Raw genomic sequence first — 19554 nt, forward strand, 5'->3', positions numbered from 1 at the left:
AATTTTAAGCTTGTACGTTGGCCAAAGCACTAATAAAATATTCACTCAACTAATTTGGGTACATTTAAAATACAAAGCTTAGCTCCGATTGGGTTTGCATGTTACATGAGCGTGTCAATCAGTCGGCCAAACAGCTAAGAGGTAAGTACTTGCTTAATCCTTTTTTACCCTGGGAAGTGGCGAGCAAACATGTTCAAGGCGGTATTTTTAAGCGTTCTTTTTGCCAGGTAAGTGACTCATTATGTAAATATAATTATTATAATATTCAGAATCCTATATGTAGAAAGCACCTTAGATTAATTAATATAACGTCATACTAGACCTATAACGGCCGACTTAAACGAGGGACTTTAAAACAACAGGGTCAGGGTGTCCTTGCAACCTTGACTTTTGACCTATTTTCAGCAAGAAAAATCTACTGCTTTAAATGAAATTGATCAATGATAATCATTATAAAACCTTGCGCTGTTGTCCCACCATTTTTGTGACATTATTCTTCACTAATCCAAAATCTGTGATTCTTCACCAATTCCAGCGCTGCTGCAGACTTGTCCCCCATCCTCAGAAGCCTAAACGAGCGCAAGGATTTGGAGCTGATCCTCCTCGACCTGCTCAACGGACTATCTCGCCAAGAGGACATCACTTGTGTCGCCATCATTTGTGATGTGGTCTACCTGAACGTGTTTGAAGGCAGCTTGTTTAGGCGGACTGCGGCTGTGCCGTATGTTATGGTAGGTCGAGTATGTGCAGGATATTTGGGACTTATCGCACCTCTTGTACCCACCAATTTGGATAGGAATTCACGTTGGAATCCAAATTGGTATACAGGAGTATAGCAACTATGATCTAAAGCGGCCCAACAGGGACCAGTTAAGGATAGTGACAAACTTTTTAACTTAGGCCCAAAATGTAGATAATATAGAAGACTGTTAGGTAGGTATACTATAACCAAACTAACTTTACTTTTAGATAGTCGTAGAAGAATACGAAGATCTACTTTCTCCTAATTTCGACACATTGGAATCCTTAAGAGAAACCAGGAAAGATGGCTGCAATATCTACGTTATTCTACTTGCTAATGGTATTCAAACTTCGCGGCTGCTTCGATTTGGTGATAGGTAATATCTTTATATGTTTCTCGAATAAATATTTGACAGTATTCACTGATCCACTTAAAATTTATCCGCAGGTATCGAATCCTAGACACCAGAGCGAAATACATTATGCTCCACGACTACAGACTCTTCCACAGCGATCTCCACTACCTCTGGAAGCGTATCATCAACGTGATCTTCCTTCGTTACCACAGTAAAATCAACGGGGTCTTAAAAAGCAAGGCTTGGTTTGACCTCTCCACTGTACCCTTCCCGAATCCCATCAAAAACGTGTTTGTGTCCCGAAGGGTTGATATTTGGAATAACGGAAGATTCCACTACAATAGGACGTTATTTGCCGACAAGACCAGCAACTTGAACAATGAGACATTGTATGTAGTCTATTTGGATCATGTCCCGTCGGTGGTCGTAACCAAAACGAATGACACCACCAAAGTTGGTGGCGTGGAGATTGAAGTAAGTATAAGAATCCGGTTCGAAGGATTTGATTTATAATGAGAGGATAATTAAAGTACCTATAAATGAATAAATCCATGCCCTTATGCCCTGAGTCCCACTCAAGATCGCGGTCGATAACTTTGTAGTTAGACAGCGACACGTTCACGACTACCTATCCCTAACACCCTGTATAATATTTTGCAAGAAGTAGAGTTAGGTAAGTATTTTTGCAAATACACTCTGTAAATAATTCCTTTATTTACAGATTCTCAACACACTCGCAAAACAAATGAACTTCCAGCCCAAGTTGTATGAACCACAGAATGCCGATCTACACAAATGGGGGGAAATACAACCCAACGGGACTTTCTCTGGCCTTTTAGGTGAAATGGTCAGCGGAAAAGCTGACTTGGCCCTGGGGAACCTTCAGTACAGCCCGTATCACCTGGAATTGACCGACCTGAGTAACCCATACACTTCACAATGTTTCACGTTTATAACGCCAGAGGCTTTGAGCGACAACTCCTGGAAAACATTGATATTGCCTTTCAAGTATCTACTAGCATTTACCTACGTATTTTTAATTAAGTGTTTTAAGCTGCAATTACCTACATTATTATAATATTTACAGGTTGAATATGTGGATCGCGGTGTTGGTGGTTCTGCTGATATCAGGAAGTATCTTCTATGGGTTAGCAAGACATTACATGAACTTACAGGAATACATAAAGACACATGAAAGTAGGAACACAAATGAAAAACAACTGGGTAGGTATCCGAAAACTAGAGTTAATGAATCCTACCTTCAAAATCATTGGTGGTCTTATCACCGAACGCAATTTCATCCAGATATTAACCTAAAGAAATTATAGCAATTGTTATGGTGCGAGAATGGCAAGATCTTTGTCCCATGTTGAGTCTTTCATTTTTAGTCTGGTAGAGAATGCCCTTATGCCCTGAGTCCCACTTTTGAGCCAGATCTTGTACTTTGTGCAATAAATACATCAACTTAAAACCTTCAAAACAAGATTTGCAGGCAATGACCCCAACAACTAACGAGGTCGTGTTCAAACTAAACCCTTGTTTACTTTGCAGATACCGCCGAGAAGCCGGTCGGCCTGTATTTGTTTGGCGAAATAATAAACAGCATTCTTTACACATACGCCATGTTGCTCGTCGTTTCGCTACCCAAACTGCCCACCGGTTGGTCTATAAGACTACTAACCGGTTGGTACTGGTTGTATTGCGTGCTTCTCGTGGTCTCTTACAGAGCTAGTATGACGGCTATACTAGCAAATCCCGCGCCTAGAGTCACGATAGACACCTTGAAGGAACTAGTCGAAAGCAAAATAGCCTGTGGAGGATGGGGCATGGAAACAAAAAAGTTCTTTCAAGAATCGTCTGATGATATTCAAACCATAGGACAACGGTTTGAAACGATTAATGACCCTTTTGTAGCTGCAAATAAAGTCGCAAAAGGCGTGTACGCTTATTACGACAACGAGAACTTCTTGAAGTATATTAGAGTGAAGAGAAAGAACATAGATATGAATATACAGTCGGACATGGTCAATGCAACTTCAAATACAACTGACGTCTTTGTTGGAGAGATGGAAAGAAATCTGCATATTATGTCAGATTGTGTTGTAAATACACCAATTTCTATAGGTTTCCATAAGAATTCACCCTTGAAACCCCTCGCCGATATCTATTTGAGGAGAATAGTGGAAGTAGGTCTAGTAGAAAAATGGTTGAATGATGCCATGCACCCAATCAAGTCCTTGGAAACAAATGAAGATGAAGTAAAGGCTTTGATGAATTTGAAAAAACTTTATGGTGCTTTCATTGCATTGGCTATAGGATATTCTATTAGCACCATCGGTTTGATTGGAGAACTCATTCATTGGCATCTAATTGTTAAAAGAGATCCAAAATTCGATAAATATGCCATAGACTTGTACTACTTGAACAAAAATAAAAAACAATGATTGCACCATAGAAACAATGTATTAAAGATATTTACAGTATAATAACATGATTGTTTAATTAAGTTAAGGATAAAAACTTTGTAGTACTGGAATAAATAAATTTGTTCAGTCAATTCAAGTCTTTTATGCAGTCAAATGCTACCCACAGTACTGTTGTATCAAAGTTTTTACAAAAATAAATATAATCTACATGGTTTCAAAATTAAGTAATATTTGATTAAATTCTAATTATGCTAATGAGCTTGTTATGAAACTCCTTAACAGATCCATTTTCTAATAATAGACAGTTTCAAAATCATTATAAGTATTTGGATAATTCTATCTCAGGCAAACATTGAAGATTATTACCATAATTAATTAAAATAAAAATGTAACTAAGTCATAAACTGATGCATAATTAAAAGATACAATATTGTGCTAAAATACTCTTAGGAAATATACAATTCATTAGTGTTGCATTTGTTCTGGAGTGTATGCCGGTGGAGGAATGCCTTCCGGGGCGTTCTCCAATATCCACGGGTGTTGCAGTACACTGGTCAGAGGCAACCTCTGTTCTGGATTAATGACTAGCAGTTTACCCATCAAATCTTTTGCCTTCTCTGAAATAAACTCTGGATACTTAATAATCACATACCTTATCTTTCTGTATGTTTGATTGGAGTCTTTCGCGTCAAATGGAGGTAATCCAACCAGTAATTCATAACATAACACTCCAAGACTCCAAATATCAACTGCATAGTTGTGTGGCTTGCCTTCTATCATCTCTGGTGACAAGTAATCAAGTGTCCCGCACAATGTCATTCTTCTAGAAGATGGTGAATGGACTGACCAACCAAAATCGGCGATTTTCAGCTCCATATTATGTCCGATTAATAAGTTCTCAGGTTTAATATCCCGGTGAATCACTTTCTTTGTGTGGCAATACACCAATGCCTTTGTCAAGTCTCTTACGTAAATTGCTGCAGTTTTCTCGTCAAAACGCCCGCGTTCTTTTAGCAACTTGTAGAGCGCGCCATGCTTTGCATACTCCAGAATTAGATAAATTCGTTTTTCGTCGTGAAAGTAGCCGTACATACGAAGAATATTGGGGTGACGAAGACGGCACTGTATTTCAACTTCGCGCCGCACCTGATGCTCTATCTCGGAGTCTAGAATCTGACTTTTAAAGAGCACTTTCAACGCTACTACATAGTGCGATTCTTTCTCGCGCGCTAAGTAAACATTGCCAAACTTTCCCTTACCGAGTGGACGTCCCAAGTCGAAATCAGACAGAGACCACGATTTTTTCTTGTCATCTTTTTTGCCCTGTAGATCGCACTTGATGCCCGAAGAACCTGGTTCGCACAAGTTCACTTTATTGCTGGGGTGCAGTGGCCTGCCGATCGGCACAGCTGGTATTTTGAAGCTATCAGCTGGCATCTTGTGAGGGTTCGTCGAGCAGCTACATCCAGCCCGAACTGCGTTGTGTGGACGATTCTCCTTACTACAACCACATTTAGGAACGTTCATCTTGAGAATTATTAATGTTATGGATGATGGAATCACTTCGAGTTCGCGCAATTTGAAGTTTCGAATAACGTATTTTTGCGTCAGTTTTCATTCATTCTCTTTGGATTTGACATAACTTTTTTAAATAAACTTATCACCACAAATAAACTACCAATGTCAAAAAAGTTCTTTTTGATCTTCTAATAATTCTCATCGAAAATTTCAGTATAAATACACTTAAATAATAAAAAAAATTATAGCTACATAAATGTAACGTTTTTAGCATAGTTTTTGGTTGATAATTGACTTTCAACAGAATTCCAACAGGAAAGTCGTTTTGTTTTAAACTACTACAACTACATTTTTTTTCAGTTTTGGCAACATTTGTGACTTGCATTTACGGAAATTGTTTAAATCACAATAAAGTGTGCTTTCGTAAATCCACATAAATATTATTTGAACAACTTTGTGTATTAGTTTTTGTATCTCAATTAAATATTTAACATTTTTATAAAGTTAAAAACACTTTTGGGTGATTATTTACAATTCCTAAAATATTTTGAAGATTTTTTTTTAAGTGGATGTAGGTATTCGTAAATGCTTTTACCTGACAGCAAGTGCTTTGTCAAAAAACAGCTGATTGAATTTTGGAAGTGCTGGCGTGTTGTAGTGGTATTTTACCATATTTTACACAAAAAGGATTCAAAATCGAAGTACATATTTAATTAAAGCTAATCTATGTCTTGATTCATTCAATAGGAAAATCCATATACGCTTTTTTATTTATTATAATATTCCAAGTAGGCAATTTCCCAGTGAGTTTATTGATCTTATTCGTTGTTGTAACTATAATTTACTTTTTTAAAATATATACAGTGCCTAGGTTTAGTTTAATGACCCATAATATTACTCTTCTTGGTATATGTTTCAGTATTTCTTTGTTTATAGGTTATGTTTTCTATCCATTTGTTTAAAGCGATTAGCACATGCTTATCCTTGATTATATTAAATTAGTCATCTTAAAAATTGTTATGAATACTACAATTTTAACTCATCTTGTTAAATTAATCTCAGACTTATTTTTTTGTGAAAAATTATCATTATATCGGTAAATTAATTTCAGTTTGTAGAAGTATAAAATGTGTGATGATGCTGAACAACAAGCTGAGGAGGTGGAAGTGCTGAAGTCAATTTATGACGGCGACGAAGGCTTCAAACAAGTGGATTCTAAAACCTATCAATATAAGGTAGGTAATTACTACTTTTTACTAAATTAAATAGGACTAGTCGTTCTGATAATCTTTAGGGCCTTTGTTCAGCAGTGGACGTCATTTGGCTGAAGTAAAAACTAAACATTTGTGCACTTCATTAATTTACATAATACTTAATAGTTTGGGAATAACTTCACTACACACATGTCCTGACTGAAATTAATTGTTAAAATGGTTTGTTTTCAGTATTAATTAATTAATTTATTTATTTAGGTACAGCAACAGAATACAAGTTAGTTTTTACAAATAATTTAGATAACAAAAAGGTACATCAAATAAATTTGCACTCCAGTTATAGCTATAGACGACATTTGCTTAGTACATGGTACGACTGTTTAGTTTAAATGTTAGTGGATGCTTTTCTGTTAACTATGTTTTTATGTCAGAAAATTGAAAATGTGTTATAAGAAATGACACCAAAAGACATCCTTGTTATTTAGCTTAAACTTATACAGTTACATTTAGCTGCATAATAATAATTCTTAGTTTATTAGTCCCAAACTACATAATACACCACTATTCTAATAAACTATGATGAATTATTTTTTTCAGTATGTGGATGGAGAGAAGTCATTTATTCTAGAAATAACATGGGGTCCTACATATCCAACAGAAAAACCCAACTTCAATTTAGAAATATTTTACAATCAACATTTGTAAGTATTTTGTAGCTAATATTTAATATCTATGTATGGAAGAGTAAGGACTTTCTGTGTAATGTAATTTTCTAAACAATAATTCACATCTATTTATCTTCGTTCGTTTCAGCCGAAAGACGTCCACTGCTGGACAAAGGCCTCCCCCAAGGATTTCCACAAAGACCGGTCCTGCGCCGCTTGCATCCAGGTACTTCCCGCGACCTTCACCAGATCGTCGGTCCACCTAGTGGGAGGCCTGCCCACGCTACGTCTTCCAGCTCGTGGTCGCCACTCAAGAACTTTTCTGCCCCAGCGGCCATCAGCTCTTCGAGCTATGTGCCCCGCCCACTGCCACTTGATTTTAGCGATTCTGCGGGCTATGTCAGTCACTCTGGTTCTCCTACGGATCTCCTCATTTCTGATTCGATCACGCAGGGAAACTCCGAGCATAGCACGCTCCATCGCTCTTTGGGTGACCTTGAGCCTTCTTATGAGGCCCATAGTAAGCGACCACGTCTCAGAGCCATACACCATCACTGGCAACACACACTGGTCAAATACTTTTGACTTGAGACACTGCGGTATTTCGGACGTGAGAATCATCTTCATGATACTAATATCAGAAACTAAAATCAAAGATTTATGAAATACTAATTCTTTTTCATTTGAACTATAAAATAATTTCTAAGTGGCGCACATCAGGCGACAGACGCGGCCATTAGACGCGACGACAGGCTGCGGCTGACAATTTCATATATTTTGTTCAAAGCTTCGGACACATTGCGTCAGAGTCGCGAGACGACAAGTTATATGAAATCGACAAGATATGTGTCAAGCTTTTTTTTTAAAGATTATTAGTAATTTGTTATTTCACAAATTACTAATATTCCCGTTGCCCCTCGTACTAAGCTAAATATGCTTGTGTCACGAGTGAATCACGGCGGCGGGGACAGAACCCGCGTTCCCCGGATCACGAGTCGGCCAGTCCGACCTCTTCACCGTTCGGATATCGTGGCTAGTTGCCGAGCTGTCGCTGTCGCGTCGCCTAGTGTACGCCTACACTAAACATGTTTCTGATGTTTTCCAGAATACCTTCAGTGAAAGAGAAGATCTTATCGATTGTGAATGCAGAAGCAGAACAATGGATTGGTTGTGCTATGACATATACTCTATTCGAATGCCTAAAGGAGAAGGTTCCTGAAATATTGGCCGAGCAGACTGAGGAGGCGATTGTGTCTTCGAGAGTTGAGAAAATAGTTATTGAAGATCAGGTACTAGTATTGACATCTTTGACTGTTAATATTTCTGTGAATGTATATTCCTGTTACTACTATTGTTAATAGCTGGCTATCAGACAAGATTAAAGCTTTTATCAGAGTAAATGAGTAGGTCATCTTCTTAGAAACGCACGGGCGCGGTTTGTATGCACGCACACTCTGACAAAATTTAGCGGGGATTAGCGGGGAGCCAGTCGTGGTTGCGCCGAATTTTGTCAGTGAGTGCGTGCGCGCAGCATACGTGTTGGCGCGCTCACATACAAACCGTGCTCGGTGCGTTTCTATGAAGATGACCTACTCATTTGTATTTACTCTGCTTTTATTCAGTACTTAGGCTTTTTCCTGAGAGCTTATACACATCCCAAATAGCTTGTCCTACCACCACTTCGGGACAACATTGGGCTTGTGCTGAGAAGAAGTGGTGGAAGAAACTTATGCCCGTTTTTACCATCAATCCCTAATTTCTAAGTGACCCCTATGGTAAACACATAACAGGAATTTTGTTTTCATAGGGGTCACTTAAAAATTAGGGATTGATGGTGAAAACGGGCATTAGTCACTCAAGTAATTCTTGCACTGATATATTTTATCCCATCAGAATTCCCATCACAATTTTGACCAAATTACCACATACTCGACTTATAATAACCATTTGTACCTATAACTCCTTTTTCCAGGTGGATACCAGCAAAAAAACGGAGAAGAAAGAACAACTAACTAAGGCTCAGAAGCGCAGAGCGTGGGACAAAGCCGAAATTGGTCGTGGTGGAGAGAAACCCAGAGGGTGGGACTGGGTGGACATCGTCAAGCACCTATCCCAGGCCCCTCACCATCCCACTCCCACCTCATGACACTAGCGGGGCGTAGACTGAAATGAATACTTTCTAAAGCCCGGTCTCCGAGCACGTACAATTTTGTCCAATGACCCCAAGCTACCCATCCTTATTGCTGTACCCTGCGGAACACCAGTCACGAGGTCGCGCCAGTGGGAAATAATTTTATCTAAACGTACGGCCTGTTGGCGACCGCAGAGGTAGGAAGCGAACCAATTCATAACGACAGGTGACATATTGTAGCGGGATAACATTGAAAGGAGGACTTCATGGTCAACTGTGTTGAAGGCATTAGAGAAGTCGATGAGAACAACAAGTGTTAGTTGGCCATGTTCCATTCCCATCGTAATGTCTCCCGTCACCTTGAGTAATGCGGTGCTGGTGCTGTGGCCGGGCCGAAAACCAGATTGGAAAGGACTGAGGAGGTTGTTTGTGAAGATGAGTTTAGCAGTAAGGATGGGTAGCTTGGGGTCATTGGACAAAATTCTACGTGCTCGGCGACCAGACTATACTTAACCAGTCAGTGCCTGATACAAGGGAGCGGCACGGGAAGGTTTTTGAGACATTAAACTTCAGATAATATAGACCCATACACTGAACTGTCCCACCCGTGACATTGACAGGGGCGCGCCACCGTCAATACCGGATCGCTGGTGTCGATTTTGCCATGTTGGAAACTATGTAGTTGAACGATGGTGGCGCCCCTCTGTCAATGAGTTTAGTGGGACAATTCAGTGTAGGTCATATACATAATATGACATGTATACTGCCGTGCTAACTATATCAGCAGCAACTCCCAATATTTTGCAATTAAAAAAACTCCTGTCAGCTCATCTAAAATAGAGCTCATTATATAGTTTTGCCACACAATGGAGTTACTGCTGATATCGCTAGCACGGCAGTATATGCTTCAGATTTGTATTCTCTGTCGCGTCTTATTATGCCAATGGCACCCCTCCCGCGCCGCGCCCATATCTCAGGCACTGCTTGAGTTATTGCTAGATGTAGGTATAATTTCAAATATTCTGTTTGGTAAATCTTCTGTAAAAACTTCTGTGGCTGTGATCGACTTCTATTGTTCAGTAATAATATTCTATATTGTCTGTGTTTTGCGGTTGTATGATATACGGCTCTCAATTTTGATAGTGGATTTGCCGATCGGATATTTATATACTTAGGCTTCTAAAAAATAAATTCTGAAGTCTATTCACTCTTCGGATAATAAATAAAATAGTTCTTATTGCATTTTAAATCTGCAATACCAATTAAATTCTAAATGATATTGTAAATAGACTTCAGATTTAAATTCTTGTAGTAGTTACAAGACACCACTGTGCTTCATTTTATAAATTGTATATTTGAGTAGATGAAAAGAGTATTTTTTGTAAACGAAATTATTTTATGACTGAATAATATCGACCTATGCACAAGCAATATTTTTCACTTACTCAATGTTATGAAAGCTACAAAAATAGTCAAATATTATAAAAAATCGTAAAAAATCTATAAGCAATAGGTAAATGAAAATAGTAAGACACGGGTCTTAACGCGACGTTATTTAATGAGTTACATTATGTACTCACGGCTTGAGCCGTGCTGCAGCCGTGGTCACAAGCAGACTGGCTGCTCACGTTGCAGTCACGGCTGCAGCATAGCAGCCGAAACGTCAAGCCGTGAGTACATAATGTAACTCATTAATAAACGTCGCGTTAAGACCCGTGTCTTACTATTTTAATTGAAATGGAACGCGAAAGTTTAATAAAATAGGTAAATTATCTTAACGCTGTATCGCAAGATGTGACTTGATTCTAAAGAAATCTCCCGTAATTAGTGTTAAATGTTTATAGGTACTATATTCATAATATACACTCGACAGCAAATAAATCGCACCACCCGCGACGCGAACTTTAAAGATTTTCTTTTGACACAATAATGGTGCCCCAACAATATTGGTGTTATTTGAAAGCCCAATAAATATCCTTAAAGAAAAAGACATTTAATTTCTTAAGGCGATTAGAGTCCTCAATGACCTTGGGCGTTTGACCTTCAAACCGCGCGAAACACCCGCGCACCCCGCACGAAAACTCCGATTTGACACCGATCAAAAATACACGGGCATAAGTAGATACAGAATAGAAGCTCTTTCTTCATACATTACTGCCTATTATTTTAAACTTGAATTGATGAACCTTGATGTCGGTTTCATTTAAATCAGGCGTGAAGGTATTTAATAAAATTAACAAAATCCATGAACATTTTGTACGGGATAATTTTTTTTATTATATTTAATTTTTTTGGAAATTTTCTACTATTTTTGTCGGTTCAGCCGTTCTCGAATTTTGAACAAACCCGACTTTATTACAAACTGTTATTAAGCTTACAATTAATGATTTATGTAGGTAACTACATAAACGTTTGTTCGGGTGGAATCTTGCAAGCTGAATTAATTACATTCCTGACGACAACCTACAGTTGTTGTGTTCCCAGCGGTTCCATAGCGCTGTTAACATGCGAAAATGCACTACCTGAAAGAATCACACAACCTATTCCGATTACACATGACTAGCTGCGCTATTGAATCGCTGGAAAGGGGTATCTTCGTTCAACAATTACGTCAAAACTAATGAACGTAGACTAATGAATTTACATTTGTTTTGTAGAATAGCTCAAATACTAATACATAATACAATGCAAAGAAAACATACTTTAACGACCTGGTTTTACTTGTGTTGGAAGAAAACTGAAAAAGAAGTGAAAAAAGTCATGTTTCTTTCTAATTAAATCTATTCTTACTCCCTCAAAATGTATTCAAAACTTGTGTCTGTTTTCTACTTCTACTAATAAATAATAAAGTTTATTGACTATTGCATGATATAAAATATTTGTTTATTAGTGTTAAGTTTCCCACACTTTCACTTGTTTTTAAAGGAAGAGATGAAAACTAAAAATTAAAAACTTAAATCCTTGTAAATTTGCGAGAAATGGGTCAAGCCCCAAATTTGAAGTATTTTTATCGATAAAATTGTCTATAGATCATGCCCTTAAAGTTTGATCACTACATGCCCGAACACACTGTATAGGTACGTTTCATGGTTAGGTAATTTAGGGAAGTTTATTTGCACTTAACATGAAAAATATGGTATCAATGTACTGTGTACCTATGCACCTTCAGTGGCAACAACAAGGTCTAGTGAGTACCTACCTATAGTCTACTAAAGGCATGAAATAGATTAATTTTCACAAAAAATTAAAACCAACTCCAAAACGAATCACCAAAACGTAGGCTGCCACCGACTCCGAAAATATCAATCATGATATACGGGCTAATTTTGTAATCAGTATCCAAATTTTTTAATAAGCTCTATAGAAAAATATCAATACCACTTTATATTAATTATTTTTAATTGTGGTATTTTCGCGAATAAACATATTGAAAATCTAATTCTAAATGGCCCATTTGCGCCGAGCCTAAGTATGAAAAATATAAATTGTTTTCTTTCATGTAAATCGATTAAGTTACTGATTCTGACTCGCTCCTAATTTGGATACTGATTGCAAAGGCCTAGTAAATAAATAACGTAATAATTTTTCTACTTTTACTTATCTAGTGCAGTTGTTTTGGAGCCGATTTTAGTTTTATTACACTAATAGATTCTATTTAGGTAGATAATAGCGTTTAAGCGCTTCATAATTCAATCGTATCGTCTGGCTGCACGTACTCTATGAACATTTCTGACATATAATCTATTGTCGAACAAAAGCTGGGTTGCACCATCTTATTTTAAATTTGACAAAAGTCAAAAATCTGTCAAACTCCATACAAAAAAACACCGGTTATCGCCAAAGCTACGGTCAAAGTTAGGTCACGTCAGGTGGTGCAACTCAGCCAAAGAAAAAATTCATTTTGATCGCTAATGTCAGTTTGCAGCGAGTGACACAGCCTCCCCGTCTGAAGGCCAGCGGCCGACTGCCGCCCGCACCCCGCGAAGGCCCCCTCAACAGCAAAACGTTCGGAATTTATCAAAAGTAAAATTTATGAATGAAAGTAATGTTCGATTGAAAAACGCAACGTGTCATTTAAAGATTAAAGAATTCCTAATCTATTCATGCAAAAATCTTTTAAATTAACATAGCCGTTTGGGAGGAGTAGGGAATTTAAGTAAAAAATCGATGTCCCGTATTTATTTTTTTAATCCAAAACAAAGAGACGTAGCGAAAATTCAAACGTCACAAATGTAGTCCTTGAACTGTTGTATAACATATATTTTTTTCAACTACTTCTGTCCAGCAGTAAAAGAGGAGTAGGCTTTACAAAATGCCCATTTGACGCGGATTGAGGACTCTAATCGCCTTAATAAATGATTAACATATACCATAAATGTGACTTGAAAAAAGACCTCACTTTGGGCTCACCTCTGGGATCAATTAGACCAAATTTTATGGTTATAAAACGAAATAATGATGACACGTGTCCTCTTTAACAGATGGATAGCGATTAATCCCAACATAACAGTTTTATAGCCATAAAAGTTGGCTCAAGCGTAACTATCTATTTTTTGAAGAAGTGACTCTGGATCCTTCTAAAGAAACATTTTTGGGGTAAAAACCTTTCCTATAATGAAATAAAGTTTAGAACTAGGCTTTTGAATGGTACCAATATTGGTGTGAAGTGGGGATGCATACGTTTGAAAGTGCTTGTCGCGGGTGGTGCGATTTATTTGCTGTCGAGTGTAGTTATTGTTTAAAAAAGTATGTACCCAGTCAGGTATATAATAAATGATGTAATTTATTATGTTTCATGAATTTTATTATACATGTATTGGTCGCATTATTTGCTTGTTTTATTATTCCGACGATGATACGTTGTGCATACGCGTAGCCCTTACAAAATTAATAATTTCTTACTTAATATTTGATTTTATTTTAAATTTTTTGCAGTAGGTACTCAGGGGCGTAGCTATTAAGGGGCAAGGCGGGGGCATCCTTACCAGAAAATCTCATTTGAACTGAACTTTGAAACTTTCTCCCATTTTCAAAATAAATAGAGAGCAATTCTAAAGCTGTATCAAGAGGAAGTAAGCTTAATGTCAATAAACTTGATAAAACCTAACCAGTTTAGACTGCAGTGGAGCATTTTTTTATTTGCCCCAGGGCCCTTGGTTACCTAGCTACGCCACTGTAGGTACTATTCTCTGCACTGCCAATACAGGCCCTCTTTCGTACTGGACACTTTGGGCACTTGCCCAGGGCCCCGCCACCGAGGGGGCTCCCGTCTGCTCGAAAAACCTTTTCCCAGGAAAAAAGTCCTCTAGTGCGTTATTCGATACAGTATTTGATCTTAAGTCATGGACAAAAAATCGTTATGGGTATGGCCTCTCCCGTTGCGCGATCTACATAGTCCCTTTTTTGGGGTCCATATTGGCTCACCTAAAGTTATTTACCCGAAATTGTTCTTCCTAACGATTTTAAATCCGAATGATCACTCTTCCTAAAATTTTTCATCCTAAAGTTTTCATTCATACTATTTGTAGTGCTACCGGCGATGTTCATAACACTCATGTTTCCGAAAATTGTAATTAATAATATCATTTATGTAAATATATTTAAACTCCTACTGTTTTTTATCATAACACTTTTATCCCTAAACATTACCATAATATTTTCACTCATACCATAGAATATTAATAAATACTACGTACAGAAGTACGTTCTTCGCGAATGAAACGTAAGGCCACAGTTCTAACCTAACCTAAACCAATAAATAATAATGAATAGGACCGATTCGTTTCTGGAACTTGACTGAATGACTGGAGCGGGACTCTGGCTTCGCTCGCTCGACTCGTGCGTTGTGGTCACAGTTCTAACCTAACCTAAACCAATAATTATGAATAGGACCGATTCGTTTCTGGAACTTGACTGAATGACTGGAGCGGGACTCTGGCTTCGCTCGCTCGGCTCGTGCGTTGTGGTCACAGTTCTAACCTAACCTAAACCAATAATTATGAATAGGACCGATTCGTTTCTGGAACTTGACTGAATGACTGGAGCGGGACTCTGGCTTCGCTCGCTCGGCTCGTGCGTTGTGGTCACAGTTCTAACCTAACCTAAACCAATAATTATGAATAGGACCGATTCGTTTCTGGAACTTGACTGAATGACTGGAGCGGGACTCTGGCTTCGCTCGCTCGGCTCGTGCGTTGTGGTCACAGTTCTAACCTAACCTAAACCAATAATTATGAATAGGACCGATTCGATTCTGGAACTTGACTGAATGACTGGAGCGGGACTCTGCCTTCGCTCGCTCGGCTCGTGCGTTGTGGTCACAGTTTCTAACCTAACCTAAACCAATAATTATGAATAGGACCGATTCGATTCTGGAACTTGACTGAATGACTGGAGCGGGACTCTGGCTTCGCTTGCTCGGCTCGTGCGTTGTGGTCTCAGTTCTAACCTAACCTAAACCAATAATTATGAATAGGACCGATTCGTTTCTGGAACTTTAATATATCGTCAAAGAAAGAAATCTAAACAAAAGAGATATGACTTTGAATACCTAATAGTGTAAAATATGGTTATGTTGAGAAAATCTAGGAGAACAAATAAAAGTATAATAGATGTTTATTGCTAATGACATTATGAAGTTGAATGATTCGGAATTATGAACATTAGAGACAGAGTAGTTAGGAATTGTGATTGTTAGGATGAAAAATTTTAGGAAGAACATTTTCGGACTTCCAATTTTCGGAGTTGAAAATTTAGGTGAACTTTGGCGCACCCCCTTTTTTGCTAAGGCTAAGGTCATAACTGGCGAAGGCTAAAAGATAACCGGCGAAAGCCAAAAAACGTAAAAACAACAAAAAACACGTCAAAAAAATCTATGGCCATCAATTTTGACGGTTAAAATTATACAAATATTAACAGTCCACTTTTGTAAACATTTACAACAAAACATGATATACACGAAGCAAGAATGGTATACTCCAGCCGAGGTGGCCATCCACAACCGCGCTGGTGACTGCTGGATATCTTTGAATGGAAAGGTCCTGAACATGACGCCTTGGCTCACGCAGCAGTTCAAGGTTGAACCTGAGTTTAGTCTAATCTCGTAGAGAGATTTATTAAGTACTACACCATTCACGTACACCTTGCTTATATCGTCGTTACATCTTGCTAGACGGTATCTTATGCAGCGTTTGGCAAGATGCCACTATCACTCCATAAGTAGCTCGTCGACACACAAACGGTCATAGCTAGGATATAAAAGGTACCTTAGAGGATTAATAAATTAACATTATTTGTCAAACGTACCATGCCCTCATCATCATCATCATTTCAGTCATAGTAGGACGTCCACTGCTGAACATACATAGGCCTCCCCCAATGCTTTCCACGTTGATCGATTGGTAGCGGCCTGCGTCCAGCGCTTCCCTGCTACCTTTACGATGTCGTCGGTCCACCTTGTAGGTGGACGTCCCACGCTGCGTTTTCCGGTACGCCGCCTCCATTCTAGAACCTTGCTGCCCCATCGGCCGTCAGTTCTGTGTAAGTACCTACTATGTGCCCTGCCCATTGCCACTTCAGCTTGCTAATCCGTCGGGCCATGTCAGCGACTTTAGTTCGTTTACGGATTTCCTTATTTCTGATGCCCTATATCTGAGGATTCTTCAGACTTGAAGTCTGGCAGGCGCTCTACATCAGAAGTACCTATACATTACCGGTAGTAGGCAGCTAGATGTAATGTCAAATCTTTTCAAGGTCTGCAAGTGCACGAAATCCTGCTCTTGCCCCGTCAAGAACTGGTTCTGTGACGACAACTGCGTGGAGTACTGTAACTGCTTCAAGAGAGGGTTCGCCTATTGCGACGGGAAGAGGGTAGGCAGCACATTTTCCCTTTTTACTGAGTATCCATTCAAATAAACGTATTAATCGCAAATACCATTCTAGTTTCTTATGATGATCACAACCACGCAGTAACCAATGCCAATAACCTTTCTATAAATCTACAATCTGACCGACGATCTGGTGAAGGTCGCGGGAGGTGCCTGGATGCGAGCGGTGCAGGATCGGTCTTCGTGGAAATCCTTGGGGGAGGCCTTTGTCTAGCAGTGAACGTCTCGGCTGAAACGAACGAACGAACTGACCATCTCCACCGCGTAGCGAGATGCCTGCTTCCAATACTTATCAGCTCCTACGTTTCCTTTACCAGCTTAAGTAGTAGGTAATTTACTTTCTTGATCTCCCCCCTCGATTCTCCAGCTTGCCATGATGATAGTAGCCTACGCCGGGAAAGACGTTAGCCACTGGTTCAAGGGCGACGAATGGGTGAAATACCTGCACCCTGTGACGGGGCTACCCACCACGTACCAGCTCCATGGTCACGGCCACCGGCAGCCGGTGGTTCCCTCGACGAGATGGCGCCCGGTTGAGAAGCCGTGGTGGCTGGATGAGGGGCTGGTGGTGGGGAAGGCTACTGCGAAGACCAGGCCGATTAGGATCACTAATACTTTGACTGGTATGATTTGTTTGACCTTAACTTGCCTCCAACTGTCTAAACACCATGATGGGATTAAATTTTTGTTATGGCGAATGGCGACAGAATAATTAATATGGTGGTATTAGAACCCGAGCGGAATTAGAAGAACTATTAGAAAATTAGACGTTTTGAAAGACCGCACACTCTGTTTGTAGATAATTGACCGACTGCAAACGGACGAGACGCGTCTGTCTCAAAACGTCTAGTTTGAAAGAGCCCTAGTTATTATTCCTTAACCACCTACCAAACCAAGTACAAAAGTTTACCTCCTCTGGGAAACGAAACACCTGTATTCATGCAATCCGCGGGCAGATGTCAGTAGGCTCATTATCTTCGTTTAAAAACGCAGGCAACACCGTAACCCTGGAAGTGTGCTCCGAAGAGACGCTCTACCAGATCATGATGCGCTACCTGCCTCACAACTCGCACATGCTCTCCTACTCCTGGCGGTACCTGGGCCGGGGACTGTGCCTGACCAAGACCCTGGCCGATAACGGCGTGCCTGATGAACGGGACCGCTTCAGCGATGTGGCTCTTCCGGAGAACATGCACATACCGGCGCTGCTCATCTACTACAATGACGACTTGACTGAAGGTAAACTGTGGTTTATTAATGTACTTGTTCGGAAGTCTCAGTCGTGTAACGTAGGTCTTAGGCTGATAGAGCTCTTTTAAAAGAACCTAGATAAGGCTTCAATGCTTTATATTTCATTATCGTCTCTTTTTTAAACTGAAAGCTGAAGTGGACTAAAAGACAATCTAAAGAGTTCGTTTCATCCACGAAGACGCGCGGGGTCGAGGGAAGCGGGGTATGCGGGGTTGACCCGACCAATCCGATCGTCATTGTTGGCATTGGCAGCGTTGCCCCATTGAGGGCTATCGTTTTAGCGCTCACCAGTTAGCGCCACTGTAGAGTAAGGTCCTGTCACTTGCTAGTAGCGAAGACAGTGGCACCAACTGGTGAGCGCTAAAGTGGTAGGAGGACTATCGCATTTGCACTCATCAAGATGGCGCCACTGTAGAGTAAGGTCCTGTCAATCACCAGGGGTGCCAACTGTTAAGTATAAAAACGATAGCCCTCATTGGATCATTGTCCGTGAGTGCGCGCGCAAACTACAATGATGACGCTCGGATTGGTCGGATCATGCTCCCCGCACCCCGTGCTTCCCTCGACCCCGCGCGTCTTCGTGGATGAAATGAACTATAAAAGTTTTTCTATGTATTGAAAACTATCTACTTACTAATTATAGCAGTTACTGCCATCACGTGAAACCTCAATAAATGCAAATCTTCAAGGTTGGTAAATTCGAAAACAATCTCAGTAGGTACACAATGAGTGATCGTAATTTGTGTTTTTCAAGCTTTTACAGATGCTTTCAGAGCTTATATTTTGTTACTTTCAGATCCCCACCGGGATGACTGCTTCTGCCACGACGAAGGTTGTGTGAAATGTGAAAAAGTTGAAGTTTGATAGAATTTTATAGGTTTTTTTGATACGATTGTAACGAATTTGTGATACATTATTTACTTACATTTTTACATGTCTATTTTTTAATTGCTACTCAATTTAATAAATATTTTTAATTGTTAAAATGTTTTTAATTTATAGTGACTCTACCATGATTACTTAGCTAACATTTAAGTAAGCACTTATACTGTAGAGTTCTGGATTCGATTCCAGCATGACTTAAATCAGATGTAAAGCTTTAAATTGCAAAATGAAATATGAAACGAGTTTACATATTTTTAGTCACAAAACGTCTCACTATTTTACAACCAACTCATGACAAACTCCTTATTTTGTTTTCTGCTCTACTGTCTTCCATTTAACGTCCACTCTCTTTAACGTCGAAAAATGATCAGTACCTTAATAAAACATGCTCTATAAACTGCTTCAGTTACACTCGGTTCCATTCCTTACAGATCCCCACCGAGACGACTGTTTCTGCCATGACCTCTGCTGTGTGATGAAC

General features: G+C 39.3%; 4 protein-coding genes across 4 annotated transcripts; 3 read left to right on the top strand and 1 right to left on the bottom strand.

Annotated features, from left to right (window-relative positions):
* The first annotated feature begins 4 nt into the window (after positions 1–4).
* LOC135072059 (glutamate receptor ionotropic, kainate glr-3) lies at positions 5–3548 on the top strand. The gene is made up of 7 exons (XM_063965997.1): positions 5–227; positions 536–731; positions 970–1118; positions 1190–1571; positions 1819–2105; positions 2185–2321; positions 2649–3548. Exons 1-7 carry the CDS (start codon positions 190–192, stop codon positions 3539–3541), a joined length of 2082 nt encoding a protein of 693 aa, XP_063822067.1. The 5' UTR covers positions 5–189; the 3' UTR covers positions 3542–3548.
* Positions 3542–5064, bottom strand: LOC135072060 (uncharacterized). The gene has a single exon (XM_063965998.1). The coding sequence runs from the start codon at positions 5048–5050 to the stop codon at positions 3989–3991; it is 1062 nt and encodes a 353-aa protein (XP_063822068.1). The 5' UTR covers positions 5051–5064; the 3' UTR covers positions 3542–3988.
* A 584-nt stretch (positions 5065–5648) lies between these two features.
* LOC135072307 (RWD domain-containing protein 4) lies at positions 5649–9299 on the top strand. The gene is made up of 5 exons (XM_063966240.1): positions 5649–5742; positions 6153–6276; positions 6853–6956; positions 8026–8209; positions 8893–9299. The coding sequence occupies exons 2-5, from the start codon at positions 6169–6171 to the stop codon at positions 9064–9066; spliced, it is 570 nt and encodes a 189-aa protein (XP_063822310.1). The 5' UTR covers positions 5649–5742; positions 6153–6168; the 3' UTR covers positions 9067–9299.
* A 6699-nt stretch (positions 9300–15998) lies between these two features.
* Positions 15999–19135, top strand: LOC135072090 (cytochrome b5 domain-containing protein 1). Its single transcript, XM_063966039.1, has 5 exons — positions 15999–16127; positions 16804–16920; positions 17305–17560; positions 17931–18176; positions 18985–19135. The coding sequence occupies exons 1-5, from the start codon at positions 15999–16001 to the stop codon at positions 19050–19052; spliced, it is 816 nt and encodes a 271-aa protein (XP_063822109.1). The 3' UTR covers positions 19053–19135.
* The last annotated feature ends 419 nt before the right edge of the window (positions 19136–19554 follow it).

Source organism: Ostrinia nubilalis, chromosome 5 (assembly GCF_963855985.1).
Source record: "Ostrinia nubilalis chromosome 5, ilOstNubi1.1, whole genome shotgun sequence".
In the NCBI taxonomy this organism is placed as follows: Eukaryota; Metazoa; Arthropoda; class Insecta; order Lepidoptera; family Crambidae; genus Ostrinia; species Ostrinia nubilalis.